This window comes from Drechmeria coniospora, chromosome 01, assembly GCF_001625195.1.
Source record: "Drechmeria coniospora strain ARSEF 6962 chromosome 01, whole genome shotgun sequence".
Lineage (NCBI taxonomy): Eukaryota > Fungi > Ascomycota > Sordariomycetes > Hypocreales > Ophiocordycipitaceae > Drechmeria > Drechmeria coniospora.
The window spans coordinates 11,135,238-11,156,568 of NC_054389.1; the positions used below are offsets into that span (position 1 = coordinate 11,135,238).

A 21,331-nucleotide genomic window follows, 5' to 3' on the forward strand; every position below is an offset into this window, starting at 1 on the left:
GGGTAGGTGGAAGTGGAGGAGGGAGGTAGGGGAGGGGGGGGGGGGGAGGGGGGGGAGGGTGCCTACTTTATGGCACTCAGGGGCTGGTTACGATACTTATGAGACCAGTTTGATCTCCCTCTCACGATCTAAGCATGCTCATCACCCGTTTGTTCATGTACCCCCGAAAGCGAGTGCGAGATGTGACTTTGGATTCTCGCCCTTTACAAAGCGTGGTTTGCCCGTCGTTTCTCCTGCTTGACACTGAGACGAGGTGCGTGTTTGGACCCATGGGCTGAAACGCGTCTCGCCTCGACCCACGAGCATATGCGTGCAGAGGCTGGTATCCGAGTCCAACTGCCGTCTAGAAGTCGTCGCGGATTGGCAATCTCCATCTTCGTGAAACAGGCACAAAGGACGCCGACTACGGAGTGCTGCCGTCTCCCGCCAATCACGTCGTCACCGCAACGGTCCAACTTCATGGCACATGGTGTGAAAGTGGTGCGTACATGGAGGCAAGCTCTTGTCGTCGCATCTAGATAAAATACAGCCGCCTCAGGCCGGCGGTAGTCGAGGCGGGAACGGCGGGCGCAGGTGTCACCTCCCAACGCCGGCCGCGGTCTCGATCGGTCCAATCTCATGATCGTCCATGCCTCGGGGAAAATAAGTGAAATGAAAAAAGGAGCCCTGCATCGGCGCGTCGTCGAGGCGACGGTGGATGAAAAGACAAAGGGCAATGGCGTGTTCAGCCCATCAGAAGCGGTGCTGGCGGCCGACGCTCTCCACCCTCACGCCCAGCGTCTCCATCTCGCGTGCGTCGATGACGCCGCGGCCGTCAAAGACCCAGCGCGGCTTCGCCATGGCGTCGGCGATGCGCTCCCAGTCGAGGCGTGCCTTTGGTTTGTACTCCTCGGCGCTGCTCATGCCGGTCGCGTGCCAGCTCTGCAGGCTCTCGCGCTCCTGGATGCAGTCGGGGCACTTGTCGTCGCACGACGGCTCCTTCGTGAAGCGCTCCAGCGGGTCGCTACCAACCTCGCCGGGACGCTGGACGAGGTGCTTGTGGAGCGCGAGCAGCTCGTTCTCCGTCGGCCTGTCCTTTTGCTTGAACGGTCGCGGGTCCGATCGGGGGTTGGGCTTGCGGCCGAGCATCTTGGAGGCTTTCTGCGACGACGGCTTGGCCGCCGGCTTGGCCGCCGGTTGGTTTCGGAACTCGTCAAACTCGGTGGCGATGACGACGGCGGTGCTGCCGGCGCAGGCGTCGTAGCCGTTGTCGTAGACGTGCACGTTCCGGCTGTCGAGGTCGCCGATCAAGGCCCTGATCTCCTCCTTGATGACGAAGGGGTTGCAGCAGGGGTCGAAGACGGCGACCTCCCTCGGGCGCTCCTCGAGCAGGGTCCGGATCATCTCGAGCGCGGGCGCCTCGCGCGTGTCGGACGTGTTCTTCTTGAAGGCGAAGCCGAGGATGGTCACCTTCTTGCCGACGAGGGTGTTGTTGAGGCACTTGATGACGCGGTTCGTGAAGCGGTCGCGGGCGTAGTCGTTCATCTTGACCACCTGGCGCCAGTACTCGCCCACCTCGGGCAGGCCCATGGTGTCGGCGAGGTAGACGAGGTTGAGGACGTCCTTTTTGAAGCAGCTGCCGCCGAAGCCGATGCCGGCCATGAGGAACTTGTTGCCGATGCGGGGATCGACGCCGATGGCGCTCGCCACCTCGTCGACGTCGGCGCCGGTCTGCTCGCAGACGGCCGAGATGGAGTTGATGCTGGAGATGCGCTGGGCGAGCATCGAGTTGGCGACGAGCTTGGCAAGCTCCGAGGACCAGACGTTGGTGGTCAGGATGCGCTCGCGGGGGACCCAGGCGGCGTAGACGGCGACCAAGGCCTCGGCGGCAATCTTCCCCGAAGGCGTCGGGGCCGAGCCGATGAGGATGCGGTCGGGGTAGAGCAGGTCGTTGACGGCGGTGCCGGCGGCCAGGAACTCGGGGTTGGAGAGGATCTCGAAGTGGACGCCGGGCCGGTGCATGGAGAGCTGAGCGAGAGCACGACGGGCCGTCAGTCGAGGACTTTGTGCCGCCGCTCGGGAGGGGAGGGAGAGAAACGCACCGTGTCGGCCACCAAGGCCGCCGTGCGGCACGGGACCGTGCTCTTCTCGACGATGATGGCGCCCTCGCGGGCGTGCTGGGCAACGACGCCGGTGACGGCCTCGAAGGCGCCCATGTCGGTGGCGCTTCCGGCGCCGACGCCGCGCTCCTTGGTGGGCGTGTTGACGGCCACGAGGACGAGGTCGGCACCGGCAATGCCGTTGGCCACGTCCGTGGTGAAGAAGAGGTTTCCGGGTCGGCTCGGCACCGGCGTCCGGCTGTCGTTTTCGACGGAAGAGTCCTCGTTGTCCGAGATGGGCTCGTTGGAGATGGACGTGTCGCGGCCGCCATCACGGGCGATGCGGATGATGTCATGGAGGCCGGGTTCGTAGATGGGCGGGTGGCGCGAGTTCCAGCGTCGGATCCGCGTCACATCTCTGTCGACGACCGTCACCTTGATCTGGGGATTCTGGAAGGCAATGATGGCCGCCGTCGGTCCGCCTGTTGGAAGGGGAAGGAGAGACTTTGAGTCAGCAAGGTGCAGCTTGGGGGAGAGGGGAGGGGAGAGGGCCAGGTTGAGAGGAGGCGGGAGGAATTCTCGGGGGACATAAAGACGAGGCAGCGGGAGGAGGCAGCGGGAGGAGGCAGCGGGAGGAGGCATCAGGACAAGCCATCAGGAGGAGGCATCAGGACAAGCCATCAGGAGGAGGCATCAGGACAAGCCATCGGGAGGAGGCACCAGGACGAGCCATCGAGAACATACCAACGTACCCAGCGCCGACGCAACATATGGTGCGAATCTTGACGCTGCTTTCGAAGCCTCCATTCGCGTACTCTATGGAGCCATTGAGGCCGAGCTTCCTGATGGATTCAAAGTTGGCGTCGTGCATGTTGACCATTCTGGGGGGAGGCGAGAACGGCGGGAGCCACAGGGCCAACACGTGCACGCCGCAGGCCGGAAACCGGTTCGGTGGGTTCGCGGCTGCAGAGAGCGTGGCGCAGCAGCTGCAGCAGCAAGTGCTGTGTGGTGCAAGCACGGCGCTGCAGAGAAAGGGGGGGGGGAACGTAGCGCAGGGCTTTGCAGTTATCGGCGGCGGTGGGAGCGAGAGTATGTGCTCGGCTGCGTCCGAGCAACAGCGGGCAAGTTGGGTGCGAGGAGGAAGCGAGCGTGCACTCTGTCGATTCGTCGACGATGATCGAGGGGAAAGGAGGACTGGGTCGACGACGAGGACACGTCGGATCGGATGAGATGGACGGGGACGGGAGGGGATGGATTCGAAGGATGGGAGGCACCCAGATGATGGATGCCACTGGAATAGGGGTCGAGCCACTAAATAGGCTTGCATGTACAGTGCTCTGAATGAGCAGCAACCTTTTCGGCATCCCCTCGTACTTGTGGCCCCAAGCACGAGCGCGAAACTAAGAATTATTCATTCGTGACAACAATGCAAGGCAAGACGAAAGCCGACGGCAATCGAGGTCAGCGGCGCTTTGCTCCCTCCTTCACCGTACTCGGACAAGTGCTTCGCTGCGCAGATGATGCCGACGCACAGCGTACTTACTTACTTGCATACGAATGAATTATGGGTCGCGGTGCCTGCTCCCGCACACTGCCAAGTCGCCAAGAGGAGGGGCGCATACGGAGCACGTTTCGAGGCGACGGTGCACAGTGCAAGCAAGCACTTGGATGCACGGAGGTGGACGGGGTACGGCGTACTCGCCCGCAGATGTACATGTACAAGCATCCCGAAAATGACAAAGGACGGAGTACGGAGTACGGAGTACAACTACAGAGTACAGTATGGAGTACAGTACGGAGTGCAGTACGGAGCAAGTACTCGCACAACCATTCGCGCACCCAAGGGTACATGTACGTCTACCGACAGCACTGCATGGTACGTGCGGCAATGCTCGTAGGTACCTAGCTGCTTCGTAGCAAGTACTCCATCCCATGTACTTGTACTTGAGCACTCAGTCTCTCGTCGCCGCGTCGCCAAGCTGCCATGCCGCTCCAGGTCCTTGCCGTGGAGGCCTGACATGGCGAGGGCTCGTAGGTAGGTGAGCATGTTTGTGTCTTGGTGCTGCCTGCAACGTTCCTTGTTGTACGGAGTGCCTGCAGAAAGGACAGGGCCAGGTCAGAAGCCACGTGAGGGATTTGTGCAGGTGGGCATGAAGTGGCATGCTGTTCATTACCGGGTCGTCCCCCGAAGCTAGAAGCCACGGCGAACAGAGGAGAGTGGCATCCCGTCTCCCGCGAATACTGAGAAGCAAGCAGGGCAGCGTACAGGTAGTAGTTGGCACCTAGTGGCAGCACTAAGTCGGTACTAGGTACCTAGGTTCTCGGGCACTACAGTAGTTGGGTACGTCGTCGCATGCGCATTACGTGGCTGCCCACGACGACTCTCCTCTGCTCTCCATACCAAGCAGGACAAGCACTGCACTTGCAACCTGCACAGTACACCCAGGCACGGTAATCCAGCAAGGGCAGTAATTGATTCATACGGAGTACGGAGTACTTGCTGAGAAACTCAAACTGTAGGTATGTATGTACCTGGTACTTTTCTTTGGACACAGAACCTCGCAAGTACTTGCTTGTACATGGTAGTTGTCAAAGTGCCTAGTACCTTGGGTACGCTCAAACACATGGATGCACGACCTTTGCACGCCGTACCCGTACCGTACGTGGATGTGCATGTAATCAAGTGCATGTAATAACAGCATGTGGTAATGTTGGTTCTTGTCCAAAGTACATTACATGCACATGTACTTGAGTAGATTCAACCCCCCCCCCGCGAATGAGTGGATATATTCGATTTCACAATCTCTTGGCGGATGATTCACCTATTACGGAGTACGGAGTACGGAGTACTCCGTACAACGTACTATAATACAACTACTCCGTACTACCTAGGTACTTACTTGCAGTACTTGTACACCTACATGTACGGAGTATAGGTACATGGTTATTGTTGGTGCTGCGGATACACGGCGCGAGTACGGAGTATTACCTTGCGCATGCTGTTTGTGCAAGCACTGTGGCATGTGACCATGCCATTGTCGCAATTGCTCACCATCCTCGGCATCGACAAAGATAAGCACTTGGCCTACGGAGTGCTTCCTGTACACTAGCACACATTCATGCATGCGGAAAGAGTACGGAGTACTACTAGCAGGTATGCATGTGCGTGTGCAAGTGTCATCTGGTTTGCTGTACGGAGTACGGAGTACCGAGCTCAGCACGATGTGCCCAGCGTGCCTCGCGACGGCTTGCTGAACAGGGACGGGACGGCTCCTAGTCTACAAGTCCGTGTACAGGTACACTCCACAGGTGCACAAGGTCTACGATTACAGCCAGATTCCGGCACTATTACTTACTTTGGCTCATGACCCTGTTGCTTGGCGATGTTGCGACCGCTTGATTCGGCAACCGCTGTGTTTGCTGGCCAAAGAATGACGAGTGACGACCGCTCCAATCCACTAAATGACCCAAATCCTTGGCGGCGGCATGCGACCTGTGATGCATGCCGAATAGCCGAGCGTCGACTGGGCAAGCACCGGCGAAGAGCAAGCCTACGGACGGACAGTCGCACTCATTCTCGCCCTCGCCATGGACGATTCATGTCCGTCCGAAACAATGCCTGTTGGTCCGGCCAGGGTCTGTGTGGGAGAAAGGTCTCTCGGCTACGAGTGCTCGCACAGTCGTGCGTGTGCTGAAGGCTCCGTACTTGACGCTCGTGCAAGTACAGTGGGGTGGCAAAAATGTGGATTCAATTTGTACGAGTAGCACCACCAAAGCTGATTCGTCACTTTTGTCGAGTCACTATTGGCGTACTTGTACACCTATGTAAGTACTTGCTCCGTACACAGAATACAGTAAGTATTACAGTTCAGACTACAAGCAAGTACATGGTAATACTCCATACCTAATACCTACTACTCCGTAATTACTCCATACTCAAAACCTATGTCAAGGAACCCAAGTGCTAAACTAGGTTAGCGACTTCGGACCTCACTAGGGCCCGCTGGAACCAAGATCCAGCATCTTTGGGCAGTGGGCCGATCATCGTCCGAGTACAGACTCCGAGCCATTCCCAACACTGTCATTCCCGGCCACCCAAGGCTTGCACTCGGCCCCAAGTGATGCCGCGCGATATGCCAGAACAAGAATCTCTGCGCCCTCAAGTACGGTCGCGCACGATAGAGGATACCATGCTGGCATGCTCGATGGAGTTTCTCGGCATCTGAACGCCGCTGCCCTGTACGACAGTTGAACGGAATCGTGTCGCTCCAAATCGTCACAAGGGCAGATTCGCCGAGGCTCGGTGGGAAGAAAAGGTTCAAAATATACACTTGCTCCGGCAGTACATGACGCCCATTATCTCATCTCAATGTTTTGCACCGTGACCATCTTCCATCGATCCCATGGAGCCGGCCGAGGCCATGAAATAGCTTGTCCGGCCCGCGTCCGGGGCGACCAAGGCACGCCGTAAACGGTTGTCCTACCATGCTGCGCACGCCGAGAGTGACGTGTGCACGGTGGTGCCTTGCAGGTATCGGCCATGCTCGACGAATGCGACCGCTTCAACCATCTTCACGGAAGCGAGCGCTGAATCTCGTTTAACGGTACGCCTCCGACCTGTCACACGTGGTCCCGCGAGTATGGGACGACGTGCCTGTGTTGCCACGTCCAGCAGGCTCCTGGAACCGCAGTCAAGTGACATGGCTTTCAAAGCCCACCTAACCAACGGATGGCCGCCAATTTCGAGACGATGCTGCGCGGCAAGGCTCCGGAAAGGGTCCAGGTGCCACACGCGTGCCGCAAACGATGCTCCAAGCATGCAAGGAACCGGCCAAGCGAGGGCGTAGAGTGACTCTTGGTTCGTCGCCGACTGCCATGGTGTCTTGATGCCGTGGTGCCTCGGTGCCTTGATGCCTTGGTGCCTTGATGCCTTGGTGCCTTGGTGCCTTAATGCCTTGGTGCCTCGGTGCCTTGGTGCCGTCATGGCCAGTGCTGCTCGGTCGTCGGTCATCAATCACCCTCGAGATCCGACGCCAACCCGCTCCGAGCGTTGCCTGTGATGGCGACTCCGACCGCCACTTGCGCTCTGGCTGCTCCTGGCAACACTTTCTTCGCGGCTCAAGAAACAAATCGAAAGCAGCCTACCCAAAAATGACTACTCGCCCTCGTCGCGACTTGGCCTTCGACTAGCATGCATCCTGCCTACACTTGGTGCCGAGACCAGGTTGTACCTTGCGCGTGGCGGGCACGGATGTCTACGTAGGACAACATGTACGCTCGGGATTCCCCATACTCGGACAAGACTTTGGCATCGTTCAGTCAACATGGTGTCGACGGGCGGGCTCGAATGGGTAAACCAACGACGCCAAAGCACGCGTGGGCCAGCGGGTGCAAATGGCTCGATGGCATGGCTGCCTGCTTCGGCCGAGAGGGAGGGGGGCGTGTGGAGGGAGGCCCATGTGCTGCTGCCGACTTTGGGCGGCAAAGGTGTCAACGGTCGACGAGACGGGTGCATCGTCGTCCTAGATGGTGCGGCCTTTGGGGGCGACCGACTGCAGCCTGCGCTTGTACATGTCGGCGTAGACGATGCGCTCAAAGGTGCCGATGGTGAAGGCGACGAGGCCGAGGAGGAGCCAGACGGAGGTGATGATGAGGCCGATGGGGAAGACCATCAGCTGGACGCCGGGCAGGACGAAGGCGACGGTGCCGTTGCGCAGGCCGGCGAGCTTGGCGTCGACGGCGGCCTGGGCGGCGCTGACGTCGGACATGATGACCTGGTTGGCGAAGACACCGGTGAGGAAGGCGGCCTCGTTGAGGGAGACGTTTGTCGAGATGTCGCCGCCGCTTCGCGTCGTGGCCGAGAGGGTAAAGGTGGGCATGACGACGGCCTCGAATGCTGCCCTGGGCGGTGAGCCGTGTCAGTGGCAAGCCGACGAAGGCGTGCGTCGGACGACGCGGGCAAAGGTGGCGGCTTACATGGACATGTTGGCGCTCATCCGCTGCTCGTCGATCTGGCCGACAAACATGTACGTGTGGACGAGCTGCGGCCCGCCGTCGTGGGCGCGAGGCTCGATGACGACGGTCCTGTTCCGGACCATGCCCATGCCCATGAGCTCCTCCTCGCTGATCGAACTGACCGACGCCCCGTTGAACTGGACGCCGACCTGGATGTGGCTCTGCCGGACGTCGGCAAAGGCGTCGCGGGCTTCCGAGACGCGGAACAGGCGCAGGTCGGCCTCGAAGATGCCCGTGACGCTGTCGAGCGAAGGCAGGTTGTAGCAGACGCAGGTGCCCGAAGGGTTGGTGCTGCGCAGGATGGCGCGGAGGGCGGCGACGCAGGCGGCGTTTGTCTCCAGGTCCCAGGCGGTGACGTTGAAGGAATCGTTTGGGCGGAGGCGAACGGCCGATGCCGCGGCCGAACCCGTCGCCGCCGCTCCCTTTGTCGCCGTGGCCGCCGCCGTGGCGACGGTCGTGGCCGTGCCCGTCGTGGCCGTCGTTGCCATCGACAGGGTGGGAGCCGGAGGGGCGTCGTCCCGACGAAGGAGGAGGTGACGCGGAGGATGGTCGATGGACGTCGAGTTGTAGGGCAGGGAGAGGACGTCGTCGGCGCCCAGTTGAGAGTCTCTGGGGCTGACAAAGGTGCGGCGAGGGGCCGCCAGGGTCGCGGCTGCCGCGGCGAGGACGACGGCGCGGATGGGAAGGCGCATTGGAGGCGGGTGTCGGCTCGCCTAATGTGCGAGCGATTTTCGAGAATGGCAGGCGCGAGCGTGCGTGAGGAGTGAGTGTGGGAAGGTGCGAACGGACCGGCTCGAGTCTCGTGGCGGACGCGAACAGAGTGGCCGACTCGCCAATACCATCCCCTCAAGGACCCGACCGGCTGTCCTCGGACTCGACGATGAATTCCCCGGCTGTGAATGTCGAGCCCGCCGCGGGGCCGTGGTGCCGTCGTCGGTGCTGCACCGTCCCCGTCGTTGGCGGAGGCTGCGTGTGAGTGGACGACGGCGGCAGGCCTCGACAGGGTACGTGGAATTCACTGGCCGATGACAATCTCTTCTGGCAGCGAGATCACGAACGAGTGAGTGAAAGGGAGCTAAAGAAGGACAGTGACGGAAAAAAATGGAGAGGGGAATAGACGAGTGACCAGCACGACAAGGAGGCACGGGAGGGCGGCGTGCCATGTCCTGGTAGTCATACGAAGACCATGGACGGGCAGGGAGGGGGAAGGCGAGGTTTAAGCGCCCTCCGTTGTCGTTCCCTGGTCCGCCGCATGCGCGACGTCCAATCTGCCCGGCCAAGGTTGCACCCTCCCACCTGCTGACGGGGCCGCGCACCCACCTGTCGTACGGTTCGACGCATCGACGGGGTGGACAACGGTCGGCGGTTCGTCGGCATCGTTTGCTGATTGGGGGACCGTGTGTTGATGGTGTGGTTGCCGCTCCTCGCCACCGCCGGTGAGATTTCCCCACCCCCCTCTCAGCGTCGCCCACCCGAACGGTCGACGACTTGGCGACGGCGACGGGTTACAGTCGTCGTGCCAGATGTCGTCGCAAGCGTGCATCGAGCCGGGTCCAGGCACGGCTGCTACGGAATGCGCTTCAACACCAGCAACTTGCCGCGACGGTGACTTTTCCCGACGTTTTGGGCGGCGTCGTGAGACAGGGGCCCTGTCGATCAGATGGGGGTGGCCTCGCGGCGCGCTGCACAGATGCGCATGCAACGGTACGCCTGCTGGGTATGAAGACGCTCGCATGTACGGAGCGCAGAGCATGAGAATTTAAAATTGCCCAGCAACGGGAAGACTGGGCACGAACGAGCAGGTGCGCAGCGACGGGGGCTTCGTCGTCGTCATGTGTGCCGGGGGCATCCATCTACACTCCTGGTGCCGAGCAGGGACTGGCTGTGCGGCGGCTCCGTCGTCGACTTGTCAACGATTTTCTTCCGAGCGCCTGTCCTGATGCTGCCGATGGCACCGAGTCCTCGAGTCCTGATCCTCCAGTCTTGGGACCACAGCCGACCGTTCACGCAAGGGAGGGCCTGCTAGGCGGAAAGCAGCGGTCCGTCGTCGGGAGTAGGTCACGACGAAGCAAAGAGGCGCGCATGGTACCATCTCTGCCCTCCCGGGCGCTGCACTGGACTCGATGACACTCTTGCACGTGCTCTCAGCACTCGTACGGTAGGCTTACACTTATCCTGTGCACTTATCCTGTGCACCTCGCAGCCTTTATCGGTGCATGTACGGAGACGGTGTTTGCACTCGACAGGTTCTGGCGGCCGCCGCGCCTGTCCATGTCGGCCTTGGAGCCAATCACCGCCGGCCTGGTTGAACTCGGAACTCTACAGGTCGGTCAACTGCCGAAGCGCCGCCTGCAGCGCGGTGGGTTCCACGTCCGTCTCACGCCGGCGTTGAAACATCGGCGGCCAATGGCAACACCGCAAGCCTGGCCGGACGGACCGTGCCAGGGGCCCAGGTCCCGGTCAGCACACGTGCGGATTTGGCGTTTCAGGCCGTGTGATTGACTTTCGATGGTCGCAGGCCTGCCTTGAAGCGTCGGCCGATGGATGGAGCATGATTCCAGCACGCCGTGCTCCGTGCTGCACCGACCTGGTTGTAGGTTCCTACTCTCGCTCCCTGTCGCAAGTGTTTGGTGGCCATGCACAACTGAGGCAGGACCAGCGGCCATTTATTTCATCTTCATCTCCTCAATCCTGGGCCCGTGGGCCGGCCTGCCAAGGTGACGCTCATGTGCCGCAGGTGTGCGTGTGCGTACCCAACTCGGCGCTTCCTCGTCAGGTCGGTCAGTTCCGTGCTATTCCTCCTCGTGCTGCGGCATCGGAACCCAGCCGGGAAGGACAGGACACGGTAGATGGCCGATTCGAGTAGAAAGTACGGAGTACAGCTACCCTGAAAAGGAAATACATGCGCAGGTGCCCGGTGCGAGGGTATTGCTTACAGGTACTCGGTTCCACCGCATAACGGGCAAACGGCTCATGGTCCCATCCCGCCGGCGCCCCGACGACTCCCCGACTTTCTTTTTTCTTTCGAGACCATTCCGGAGCGCTCTTTGCATCGTTTGCGTGCGTGGCGCGTCATGAAATGGGACTCTCTCGTGTGTCGGTTGGCAATGCGACGATGGCGAAACCGGCCAGTGGCTTGTGGATGGCATGGCACGCACATCTGCTGCTCGGCGAGACCAAGGGCGGCGCCAGACGGTGCTGGGGGAGGCAAGGGAGCCTTTCGCCTTGCGCTTGGCATTGTGGACGAGGGACGCCCTTGAGCGCCGACATCTTGCGCCAGCGAGCGGGAGGGAGAAGAAAGAAATCAAATACTCTGTGCTCGGTAAGGAGATTGGAGAAGGCGATGGCCAGCGGAACGCATCCAAGCACAGAGTACCAAGTACGGAGGAATAATAGATGATTGTGTTTACAGCAGTCCCAAGTCTTGACCCTGTCATGCATGAACTTGCACCTACAGTAGACGTACCGTACGCCGAAAAAAATGCACTGTAATACTGTGCACCTACGGAGTACGGAGTACAGTGCATCTACAGGTACGGAGCACAGTGCATCTACTGGTACGGAGTACAGTGCATCTACAGGTACGGAGTACAGTGCATCTACAGGTACAGAGTACAGTGCATCTACAGGTACAGAGTACAGTGCATCTACAGGTACGGAGTACAGTGCATCTACAGGTACAGAGTACAGTGCATCTACAGGTACGGAGTACAGTGCATCTACAGGTACAGAGTACAGTGCATCTACAGGTACGGAGTACAGTGCATCTACAGGTACGGAGTACAGTGCATCTACAGGTACAGAGTACAGTGCATCTACAGGTACGGAGTACAGTGCATCTACAGGTACAGAGTACAGTGCATCTACAGGTACAGAGTACAGTGCATCTACAGGTACAGAGTACAGTGCATCTACAGGTACAGAGTACAGTGCATCTACAGGTACGGAGTACCGTGCATCTACATGTACGGAGTACCGTCTACACTTACATGTACTGCACACTTACACCTATTGTGTGCTGTACACCTACACCTACAAGTACAAGTACACCTACGCCTACATGTACCGTACACCTACCTGTACATGTACTGTACATACACACCAACCTACAGTACTATACAGGTGCTGTTCACCTACACCACCAACACCTTGCTTGTACACACTTAGTGCTCCGGAAGCGGTCCCTGCCATTGTATATAGGTGCACATGTAGTGCCTCGGAAGCGGTACCTGACGGCACAACGGAAATGCGCTGCACCATGATACACGGTAGATGGCTGGTACTTGTCGTCGTGCTTGACTGACCCAGTCGGCGACGATTCAAATGGTAATGCACCTACCTACCTTGGGGCTCCTTGCCACCAAACGTCCGCCCATTTCGATGGGTCATATTCATCGTCGTATTCATCGTCGCCGCCGCGAAACTCCATGTGCCTGCCCGCTCGGGTTGCCGGTGGACATCTGGGCAAGAACTGAACGCAGCGTGTCCTGAGCGTCGGACAGGAGCACGAAAAGTACCACTCCGAGCACACCATAGGAGGCAATGCGGCACCAACGGCCGTTGCGGCACTTGCCACCATGGCACTTGGCAGCTCGTGCCCGTTCTCGCACCATCGACGGCGCGGTTCGGCCGTGTGGTGTGCACGCCCGGCCCAAGTACGTCATCTATATCGCTCATCGTCTCGGCGAGGTCGGCGAGTGCGCTGGGGAGGCCCCGTGGCGTGGGGGATAGGGCGTGGCCGAGCAGAGGGAGGAGTCGATGGGGAAAGCCGCTTCGTTCACTGGACGACGTCGGCATGGCGTGTTGCGCAGAGAGCCGCCTGCCGGCCGCAACCAAGGGCACGGCGCTCGCCGCTCGGTCTCGGTGACTTGAAAACAGCAGAGCGGGACACCGTGGTGGCCGATGGGGTGAATGACGGAGGCGGCATGGAGCGAATGTGTCGATGCGGGATGGTCGTTGACAGGTCCAAAGCCTCCCGAGCCGAACCTGCGGCGGAGGCTCCAGCATGATGACAGCAGGACGAGTGCCTGATGCCTTTGTGCTGCACTCTGCAGAACCCGTGACAGCACATGACCCAGATGACAGAGTACTGTACCGAGTACTTGTGCTTGCTTACAATGCGTGCGCAATTACAAGTACAAGTACGTACAAGACAGGTACGATCAAGACAAGCACCGCTAGCATGTGCGTGCCGCTGCCAAACGGAGCACTGGCCCTCTGCCAGGCACCGCATTTTCAGGTACCGCAGGCACCAGCAGCACGAACCCACCCGCTGAGATCCGCCGAAATGGCTCGCTGGAACAGGACGTCAGGCGAACCCGAGCCCGCTGGCGCGCCTCGTAGCCCGGCCCTGCCGCTGTCCCGCGAGCCAATGGGCGGCATCCGTTTCGCCTCGCCCGTCACCAAATTCCCGATGGCGCCATACCCCTGCGCCGCCTCGCCTTGCCTTGCCTCGTCGTCCAGCTCTTCCGACTCCCTCCTCTCCGCTTCCACCTCCACAACCGTGAGCTTCGTTGGCTCTCCTTGGCCGCACGACGTGGTACCGTGCATCCGGCCATCCTCATGCTACTGCTCGTCCGCACCTACGGAGCGGTGCACGCATCAAGGCGGAGCACCGGCAAGCGTGCATGTGCAACCCGTCCATTAGGGCTCGGTATATTTGCCTGCATGCACATGGTGGCAAGCTCGTGCATGCACCTACTTGCAGTACATATACGATGCAACCCCATCGCAGCACCACGTCGCGTGCGTCCCGTGGCCGCCGTCCCATGCCATCGTCCTTTGCCGTACCGAGTACCTTTGCCGTTTGACTTTGCCTTTGGCCGGCTTTGCCTTCGACTCCGCCTTTGACTTTGCTCTCGCCCGTCTCCTCCGCTCCGCGCCTTGCCCCTCGAGAACCCCCCCCCCCTCCCCCCACCCGCCTCACCGCCGTCCGAGGGCAGACGCGCGTCATCATGGGCATCGACGACGACCGCGAAGTGGACGAGGCCGCCCTGCCGGCCTACGTCGAGCAGGCCTACGGCGGCTACAGCAGCGGCGGCGAGGCGAGCGGCGAGGAGTCCATCCTCCCCAAGGGCGCCCTCGACCCCGTCTACGAGGCCAAGGCTCGGGTCCTGAACCGCGCGGTACGTCCTCGGCCGGCCACGGTCGGTCGGAGCAGGCAGCGGCGAGGCAAGGCGAGGCAAGGCTAACGACCGAACGGCTCGGCAGGTCGGCGACATCGGCATGGGATGGTACCAGTGGCAGCTCTTCGTCGTCGTCGGCTTCGGCTGGGCCAGCGACAACCTGTGGCCCATCGTCACCTCGCTCATCTTCACGCCCATCGCCAACGAGTTCGACCCCGCGCGGCCGCCGCTCTTCACCCTCGCCCAGAACATCGGCCTCCTCGCCGGCGCCGTCTTCTGGGGCTTCGGCTGCGACCTCTTCGGCCGCCGGTGGGCCTTCAACCTCACCCTCGGCCTCACCGCCCTCTGGGGTCTCGTCGCCGCGAGCGCGCCCACCTTTGCCGCCGCCGGCGTCTTCGCCGCCCTCTGGTCCTTTGGCGTCGGCGGCAACCTGCCCGTCGACTCGGCCATCTTCCTCGAGTTCCTGCCGCGCTCGCACCAGTACCTGCTGACGGTCCTGTCCATCGACTGGGCCCTCGCCCAGGTCGTCGCCAACCTCGTCGCCTGGCCGCTGCTCGGCAACCTCAGCTGCTCGCAGGCCGAGAAGCCGTGCGCGCGCGCCGACAACATGGGCTGGCGCTACTTCGTCCTCGCCATGGGCGGCCTGACCCTCGTCATGTTCCTCGCCCGCCTCGCCCTCTTCCGCATCTACGAGTCGCCCAAGTACCTCATGGGCAAGGGCCGCGACGACGAGGCCGTCGCCATCGTCCACGAGGTCGCCAGGCGCAACGGCAAGACCGTCGGCCTCTCCGTCGGCCATCTCCGCGCCTGCGAGCCCGACGGCTACGTCGCCCGCACCGACGCCGCCGCCGCCGCCAAGCGCCATCTCTCCAAGCTCGACGGCCACCAGGTCCGCGTCCTCTTCTCGACGCCGCGCCTCGCGCTGAGCACGAGCCTCGTCATGGCCATCTGGGCCTTCATCGGCCTCGGCTACCCGCTCTACAACGCCTTCCTGCCCTACATACAGGCGACGCGCGGCGCGAGGTTCGACGACGGCGGCACCTACGTCACCTACCGCAACAGCCTCATCATCTCCGTCCTCGGCATCCCCGGCGCCCTGCTCGGCGGCTTCCTCGTCGAGCTGCCTCGCCTCGGCCGCAAGGGCACCCTCTCCACCTTTACCCTCCTCACCGGCGTCTTCCTCTACTGCTCGACGACGGCCCTCGACAGCACGGCCCTGCTGGGCTGGAACTGCGCCTTCAACTTCTGCAGCAACGTCATGTACGCCGTCCTCTACGGCTACACCCCCGAGGTCTTTCCCACGCCCCAGCGCGGCACCGGCAACGCGCTGGCGGCGACGTGCAACCGCGTGTTTGGAATCATGGCTGTACGTACCCAAACCCGCCACGGCCTTGCCCGCCGGCGTCCCCCGGGGCGACGGCCTGTCGACCGGGCCGAGTACGCTTGACTGACTAATTTCGTTGCCGGCAGCCCATCGTCGCCATGTTTGCGAACCTCGAAACGTCGGCCCCCGTCTACACGAGCGGTGCCCTCTTCATCGTTGCCGGCCTTCTCGTTCTCATCCTGCCCTTTGAGTCGAGAGGAAAAGAGGCCCTGTGAATAAGTACATAGATGGGTCCGGGCGAAAGGCGTAACCGTCAAGGAACCGCTGGGGTGAAGAGAAAGAGAGAGAGAGAGCAGCAAGTTATGCCTGCATTTGCTGGACGCCCGTCGTGTCGCTGTACGCCGCGCACAGCTGCCTTTCGATACGCCGGAGCCTCTCCGTTCGTCGTCCCTTTGCCACCGAGACGTGCAAGTAGGTCGGATGCGTGAAATGGCCCCACGGTTGCCTCGATTCGCGACGTCTTGGAGAGTAAACTTGTCGTGACGTGCGGTGTGCGGCTGGCTGGAGACGGTATTGTCCGCCATCACGTGCTATCGCCGGGCACACTGATCGAGGCACCTTGGCCACAGCGGACAGGGGCCTACTAAAGCTCCCCCGACGGCCATCCCCACCCACTGTTCGTCGCTCCCCCTCCCTCTCTGGCCCCCCTGTGACCCCGCCCTAGCTTGGACGGACCCCCGCCAAGGTCAGCACCTGTGATGATTCGTTACAGCGCCATCTTGGTCTCGGTACAGGGGCGGCCCGGATTATCCCGCCCGGCCCACCAATCCGAGCCACGCCGATGGCAGCTTGGGTCAGCAGCTATCAACGGTACGACCAGCTTCGTACCACCTACGAGCTTCATACCACCTACGACAAACTTCGTACCGCCTAAACTTCGCACCACCTACGACAAAGTTCGCACCACCTACGACAAAACTTCCTACTACCACCCACGACGCTCAACGCTCCGTCCCATCCATGTCTACGTAATAGTAGCTTGCGAGCATCTTGCATCCTGCACCTCAACTAGACCGCCTGGCAACGTCGGAGCGAGACATCCATCGACCATGGGCCGTGACAAGGAAAAGCCCACGTCGACGCCCCAGCTCGTCTACTCCTCCTCGCCGGCCGCACAAGCAGCCGCTCCCGACGTGCGGATCCTTCACTACAACGACGTCTATCATGTCGACCACGCCAGCGCCGAGCCCGTCGGCGGCATCGCCCGCTTCATGACCGTCGTCAAGGAGTACCAGGAAGGCGGTCGCTTTGCCGGCCAGCCAAAGGCCTTGACCCTCTTCTCCGGCGACGCCTTCAACCCGAGCCTCGAGAGCAGCGTCACCAAGGGTCAGTTGCCACCGTCGGAGCGTCGATGAGCGAGACGAGGCCGATGCTGACGGGACAAGGCCGCCACATGGTCCCCGTTCTCAACGCCATCGGCACCGACTGCGCCTGCGTCGGGGTGAGCCGATCGTGCCGTCTCCGCGCTCCGCCGAGCTCCCGCTGACGGGCAGACCAGAACCATGATCTCGACTTTGGCGTCAAGCAGTTCGGCCATCTCGCCCAGCAGTGCTCCTTCCCCTGGCTCCTCGCCAACGTCCTCGATCCCGCCCTCGGCGAGGACGTGCCCCTCGGCAACGCCAAGCGGACGCACATGCTGACCACGTCCAACGGCGTCCGCGTCGGCCTCATCGGGCTCGGCGAACGCGAGTGGCTCGAAACCATCAACAGCCTGCCGCCGAACCTCATCTACAAGTCGGCCACCGCCACCGCCGCCGAGCTCGTTCCCAAGTTGCGCGAGCAGGGTGCCGAGATTGTCATCTGCCTCAGCCACATGCGCGAGCCCAACGACGACAAGCTCGCGCGGCAGACGAACGGCATCATGGACGTCATCCTCGGCGGCCACGACCACTACTACAGCCACAGCTTCATCAACGGCACCCACGTCCTCCGCTCCGGCTCCGACTTCAAGCAGCTGAGCTACCTCGAGGCCCGTCGCCGGCCCGAGGACCCGACGCGCTGGCATTTCGACATCTGGCGCCGCGACGTCACCTCGGACGTGCCGGAGCACGCGCCGGCCCTGCGCCTCGTCGACGAGCTCACGTCGAAGCTGCAAAAGTCGCTGTCGCGCCCCATCGGTTGGACGGCCACGCCCCTCGATGCCCGCTTCAGCACCGTCCGCATCCAGGAATCCAACGTCGGCAACTTTGTCTGCGACGTGATGCGCCAGTACCACAAGGCCGACTGCACCATCATGGCCGCCGGCACCATCCGCGGCGACCAGATCTACCCTCCGGGCGCCGTTCGCGTCAAGGACATCACCAGCTGCTTCCCCTTCGAGGACCCCGTCGTGCTGCTGAGGGCCACGGGGCAGGCCATCCGGGATGCCATCGAGAACGGCGTGTCGCTGTACCCGGCCCTCGAAGGCAGGTTTCCTCAGGTGTCCAACATTCGCTTCGAGTTCGATCCGAGGAGGCCGAGCGGGAAGCGGGTCTTGTCCTTGTCCATCGGCGGCAAGCCGTACGAGGCCGAGAGAAAGTATCTCCTGGCGACGAGGGGGTACATGGGCCGCGGAAAGGGTACCGTCCCCCCCCCCCCCCGGGCAGCATCCGGTCGTGACGGTGTGAGCTGACAAAGCGTAGACGGCTTCACGAGTTTGCTGGTGAAATCCGCCGGCGGCGAAGTGGAGGAGCTCGTCGACGAGGAGAACGGAATCCTCATCTCGGCCATGCTGCGGCAGTACTTCATGGCCCTGCGGACGCTCGGCCAGTGGAAGAAAATTTCGGCCCACTGGGTCGGCGTCGCCGAGGAAGCCGACGTTCCCCTGTCCCCGACGGCGGGACGCGACGGCGACGAGGCTGGCGACGAGAAAAGCCGCACGCTCGGCCTGCATAAGCCCCCGCGAAGCCCGCACGAAGCCAGCGGGGCCACATGGCGCGGCTTCCTGCGACAGCGGTTGGGCTTTGGCAAGAAGCCGCTGAACGAGAACGACGACGATGACGACGACGATGACGACGACGACCGCCTTGACCCGCAAAAGGACGCCGGCGCCGTCAGCGAGGACCGAATGGACGTCGAGGTGCTGCTGATGAGGAAGTTTTGGTCGCGCTGGGCGCGCAAGGCGGGCGTCAAGTCGTGCGTCTGTGATCCGCTCAAGGAGGGCGAGTGCACGGTCGACTGGACGAGGGTCATTGCGCCTTGCCTGGAGGGGAGAATCAAAATGGTGGCATCATAGAGGCGTCAAGTCGTGCGTGTTTGATCCGCTCGGGGAGTGCGAGTGTACGGTGGACTGGACGAGGGTCATTGCGCCTTGCCTGGAGGGGAGACCCAAAATAGTGGCATCATAGAGGCATCATGGACGTCGTGGCAATGCGCTGGGGGAGGGTGAGTGTACGGTGAACTGGACAAGGGTCATGGCGCCTTGCCTCGAGGGGAGCATCAACATGGCGGCATCATCGACGCCGTGGTGGGCCACGAGGCCGTCAAGTGACCGCCACGGCCAGAACGGTCGCCTGCACGATGGAAGCGCAAATTGCGGCGCGCGTCAAGTCGACGGTAGTTTCGCTGGGCACATGCACAGACAAGGCTTCCCCACGATGCGTTCTCTTGCTCCCCTTTTCGCCTCCTCAGCTCAGTAGACCGGTGCGGAGCACTTGCCCGTCTCGCATATGAGATCATCGGAACAGTCGTGTTCCGAATTACAAAATGCTCCTGCATCGACCCGCGCCCGTTAGCATTGTCTCGTGCTTTTTCAGGACGCCGAGAAGGTGGCCAGAGTTTGAAGGGGAAGGCGAGTGCCCACCTGCACAGTGTCCCTCCCACGAGCAACGGCCAGCATGGGTTGGAGAAGGTTCGCATGTGCTCTGGTTGGCACCGCCATCGCCGATGCGGGTGACAAGCCTGTCGCCAAGGTCTGCGATGCTACTTTCAAATTCGTCAAAATTCTGGGCGTTCCACTTGGCACCGTCGGCTCCCGGGACGGCCTCGTGGCCACGGAAGGCAATGTACAGGACGTCGGCGTCGCCATGGCCAGCGTTTCCGTTCATGGCTTGGCCGAAGCAAGCGGTGGCGAGGGCGATGGATGCTTCGCCGACGACGGCTTGGGGCCCATCGTCCCCGTTGGTGTCACCCCAGACGGCGAAAAACTGAGAGTCGGCCACTCGTCAGTCTCTTTGGGTCAGGGCGAGAGGGAGAGCGAGAGCGAGAGCGAGAGTTGGAGTAAGAGCGAGAGTTTGGAGTAAGAGTTAAAGTAAGAGTGAAGGAAAGTGAGAGTGCAAGCAAGGATAAGGATAAGTGGTAGAGCCCATAAGTGAGAGTGAGAGTGAGCGCGAGAGTGTTGAGAGTGAGAGAACCCGCGAGTGAGAGTGACAGTGAGTATGAAAGGAAAGGAAAGGGAGAGAGCCCACCAGCTTGTCTTTGCAAACGACGGCCACGACACTCAGGGGTTCGATGCCATGGTTGCGGGGGTCAAACGTCTTCCAGCCAGGCTTGGTGCCGTCGTTTCCGAGGACAACGTAGGCGTGAGCGTTGGGGTCGAGATCTGGCTGGCCAGTGCCGTAGCTTCGGACAGTTTCGGCAAAGGCCGTGATGGCCTGGATATCGGCCGAGCTGCGGCAGCGATGGTCGTCGGCGGGGCCGTTCTGGACGCCGTCGCAATCAATGTCCATGTCGGCGAGCGCACCGTCACGGCCTTGGAGGTAGAGGACGCCATAGTCATCCATATGGTCGCCGCAGTAGTCAAAGGCTGAACGGGTCAAGGGTCGTCAGCGAGCGGGTGCCGGAGCGGCGCTTTCGAAGGAAACGTTGGACGGACGCACTGCCAGAGCCGCGGGTATCGCCGTGGGAGGCGTGAAAGCCACCGGCGAGCACTTCGTTACACCTCTGCCGTGCGCGGATGCCATGGTAGAAGCTCTGGACGTTTGACGGTACTTTGCGGCCGGAGCCGAGGGTGCCGAGGACGGCGGCCGAGAAGAGCAGAGAGAGACGAAGAGAAAGCATGCCGGTTCCATCCAGGCGGGAGAGAGCGCGTGAGTGTGGGCGACGGCGACGGTGCGTGGGGACGAGAGGCCTAGGTAGGGGCTGGGTGGTGAGGAGCGGCTGCTCGCGGTGGCGGTTGGGCGTGCCCTTGAGCATCCCCATCGACCCCTTAATACTTGGTCGCGACGTCCGAGATTCACCAACTGTCGTCGCTCGAGCATCAACGGTGAGAATGGCTTGCTTCCTCGCCGTCGTCATGGCTTCTCATGCCGTCCCTTGTCACCAAACCAACGGCCGTCGCTTCGGCCGCTCCTTGGTTGGGCTCGGACGGTACCGGGGCAATGTGTTGTGGCGAGTGTGCGAGAGACGTCTGCCGACTCCTCCGCTCGATGCGATGGCCTATCGACTGCCTCGGTCAAGAATTTTCGAATGCATGGACGCGTAGGCATATCGAACGGCGGGCTCCCTCGAACAAATCCAAGGCAAATCCAAGGCAAATCCAAGGGTCACCGCCTCACGTCGATGCGCATGCAGCGAGGAGGAGTGGGAGGGAGAGCGGAAAGGTTGATTTCTCGCCTTGATGGATTCGGGGGCACAGCAACCGCAGCGCTCGGCAATCTCGCCATGGATTTATTGTCACCAACACGCCACACCTTTCCCACCAGGCCGAAACCGCAGCTTCATGGAGTTTTTGGCGATCCTACGGAGTGCCGTAAAGGGAAATACGAGTATTATTCGTACGCGTAATGTGCGAGGATGTCAAGTACGTTGAA

General features: G+C 61.5%; 5 protein-coding genes across 5 annotated transcripts; 2 read left to right on the forward strand and 3 right to left on the reverse strand.

Annotated features, from left to right (window-relative positions):
- Positions 1-732: 732 nt before the first annotated feature.
- On the reverse strand, positions 733-2,958 carry DCS_02961 (UDP-glucose 6-dehydrogenase; the record flags this gene model as incomplete). The annotated part of the gene is made up of 3 exons (XM_040800286.1): positions 733-2,007; positions 2,082-2,560; positions 2,823-2,958. The coding sequence occupies 3 exons, from the start codon at positions 2,956-2,958 to the stop codon at positions 733-735; spliced, it is 1,890 nt and encodes a 629-aa protein (XP_040661169.1).
- Positions 2,959-7,600: 4,642 nt separating this feature from the next.
- DCS_02962 (uncharacterized protein) lies at positions 7,601-8,785 on the reverse strand (the record flags this gene model as incomplete). Its single annotated transcript, XM_040800287.1, has 2 exons — positions 7,601-7,979; positions 8,055-8,785. The coding sequence occupies 2 exons, from the start codon at positions 8,783-8,785 to the stop codon at positions 7,601-7,603; spliced, it is 1,110 nt and encodes a 369-aa protein (XP_040661170.1).
- A 5,262-nt stretch (positions 8,786-14,047) lies between these two features.
- On the forward strand, positions 14,048-15,817 carry DCS_02963 (membrane transporter; the record flags this gene model as incomplete). The annotated part of the gene is made up of 3 exons (XM_040800288.1): positions 14,048-14,218; positions 14,304-15,584; positions 15,689-15,817. 3 exons carry the CDS (start codon positions 14,048-14,050, stop codon positions 15,815-15,817), a joined length of 1,581 nt encoding a protein of 526 aa, XP_040661171.1.
- Positions 15,818-16,300: 483 nt separating this feature from the next.
- DCS_02964 (5'-nucleotidase) lies at positions 16,301-18,816 on the forward strand (the record flags this gene model as incomplete). The annotated part of the gene is made up of 4 exons (XM_040800289.1): positions 16,301-16,928; positions 16,988-17,043; positions 17,101-18,160; positions 18,224-18,816. 4 exons carry the CDS (start codon positions 16,301-16,303, stop codon positions 18,814-18,816), a joined length of 2,337 nt encoding a protein of 778 aa, XP_040661172.1.
- Positions 18,817-19,279: 463 nt separating this feature from the next.
- DCS_02965 (chitosanase) lies at positions 19,280-20,816 on the reverse strand (the record flags this gene model as incomplete). Its single annotated transcript, XM_040800290.1, has 3 exons — positions 19,280-19,726; positions 19,988-20,325; positions 20,399-20,816. The coding sequence occupies 3 exons, from the start codon at positions 20,814-20,816 to the stop codon at positions 19,280-19,282; spliced, it is 1,203 nt and encodes a 400-aa protein (XP_040661173.1).
- Positions 20,817-21,331: the final 515 nt, after the last annotated feature.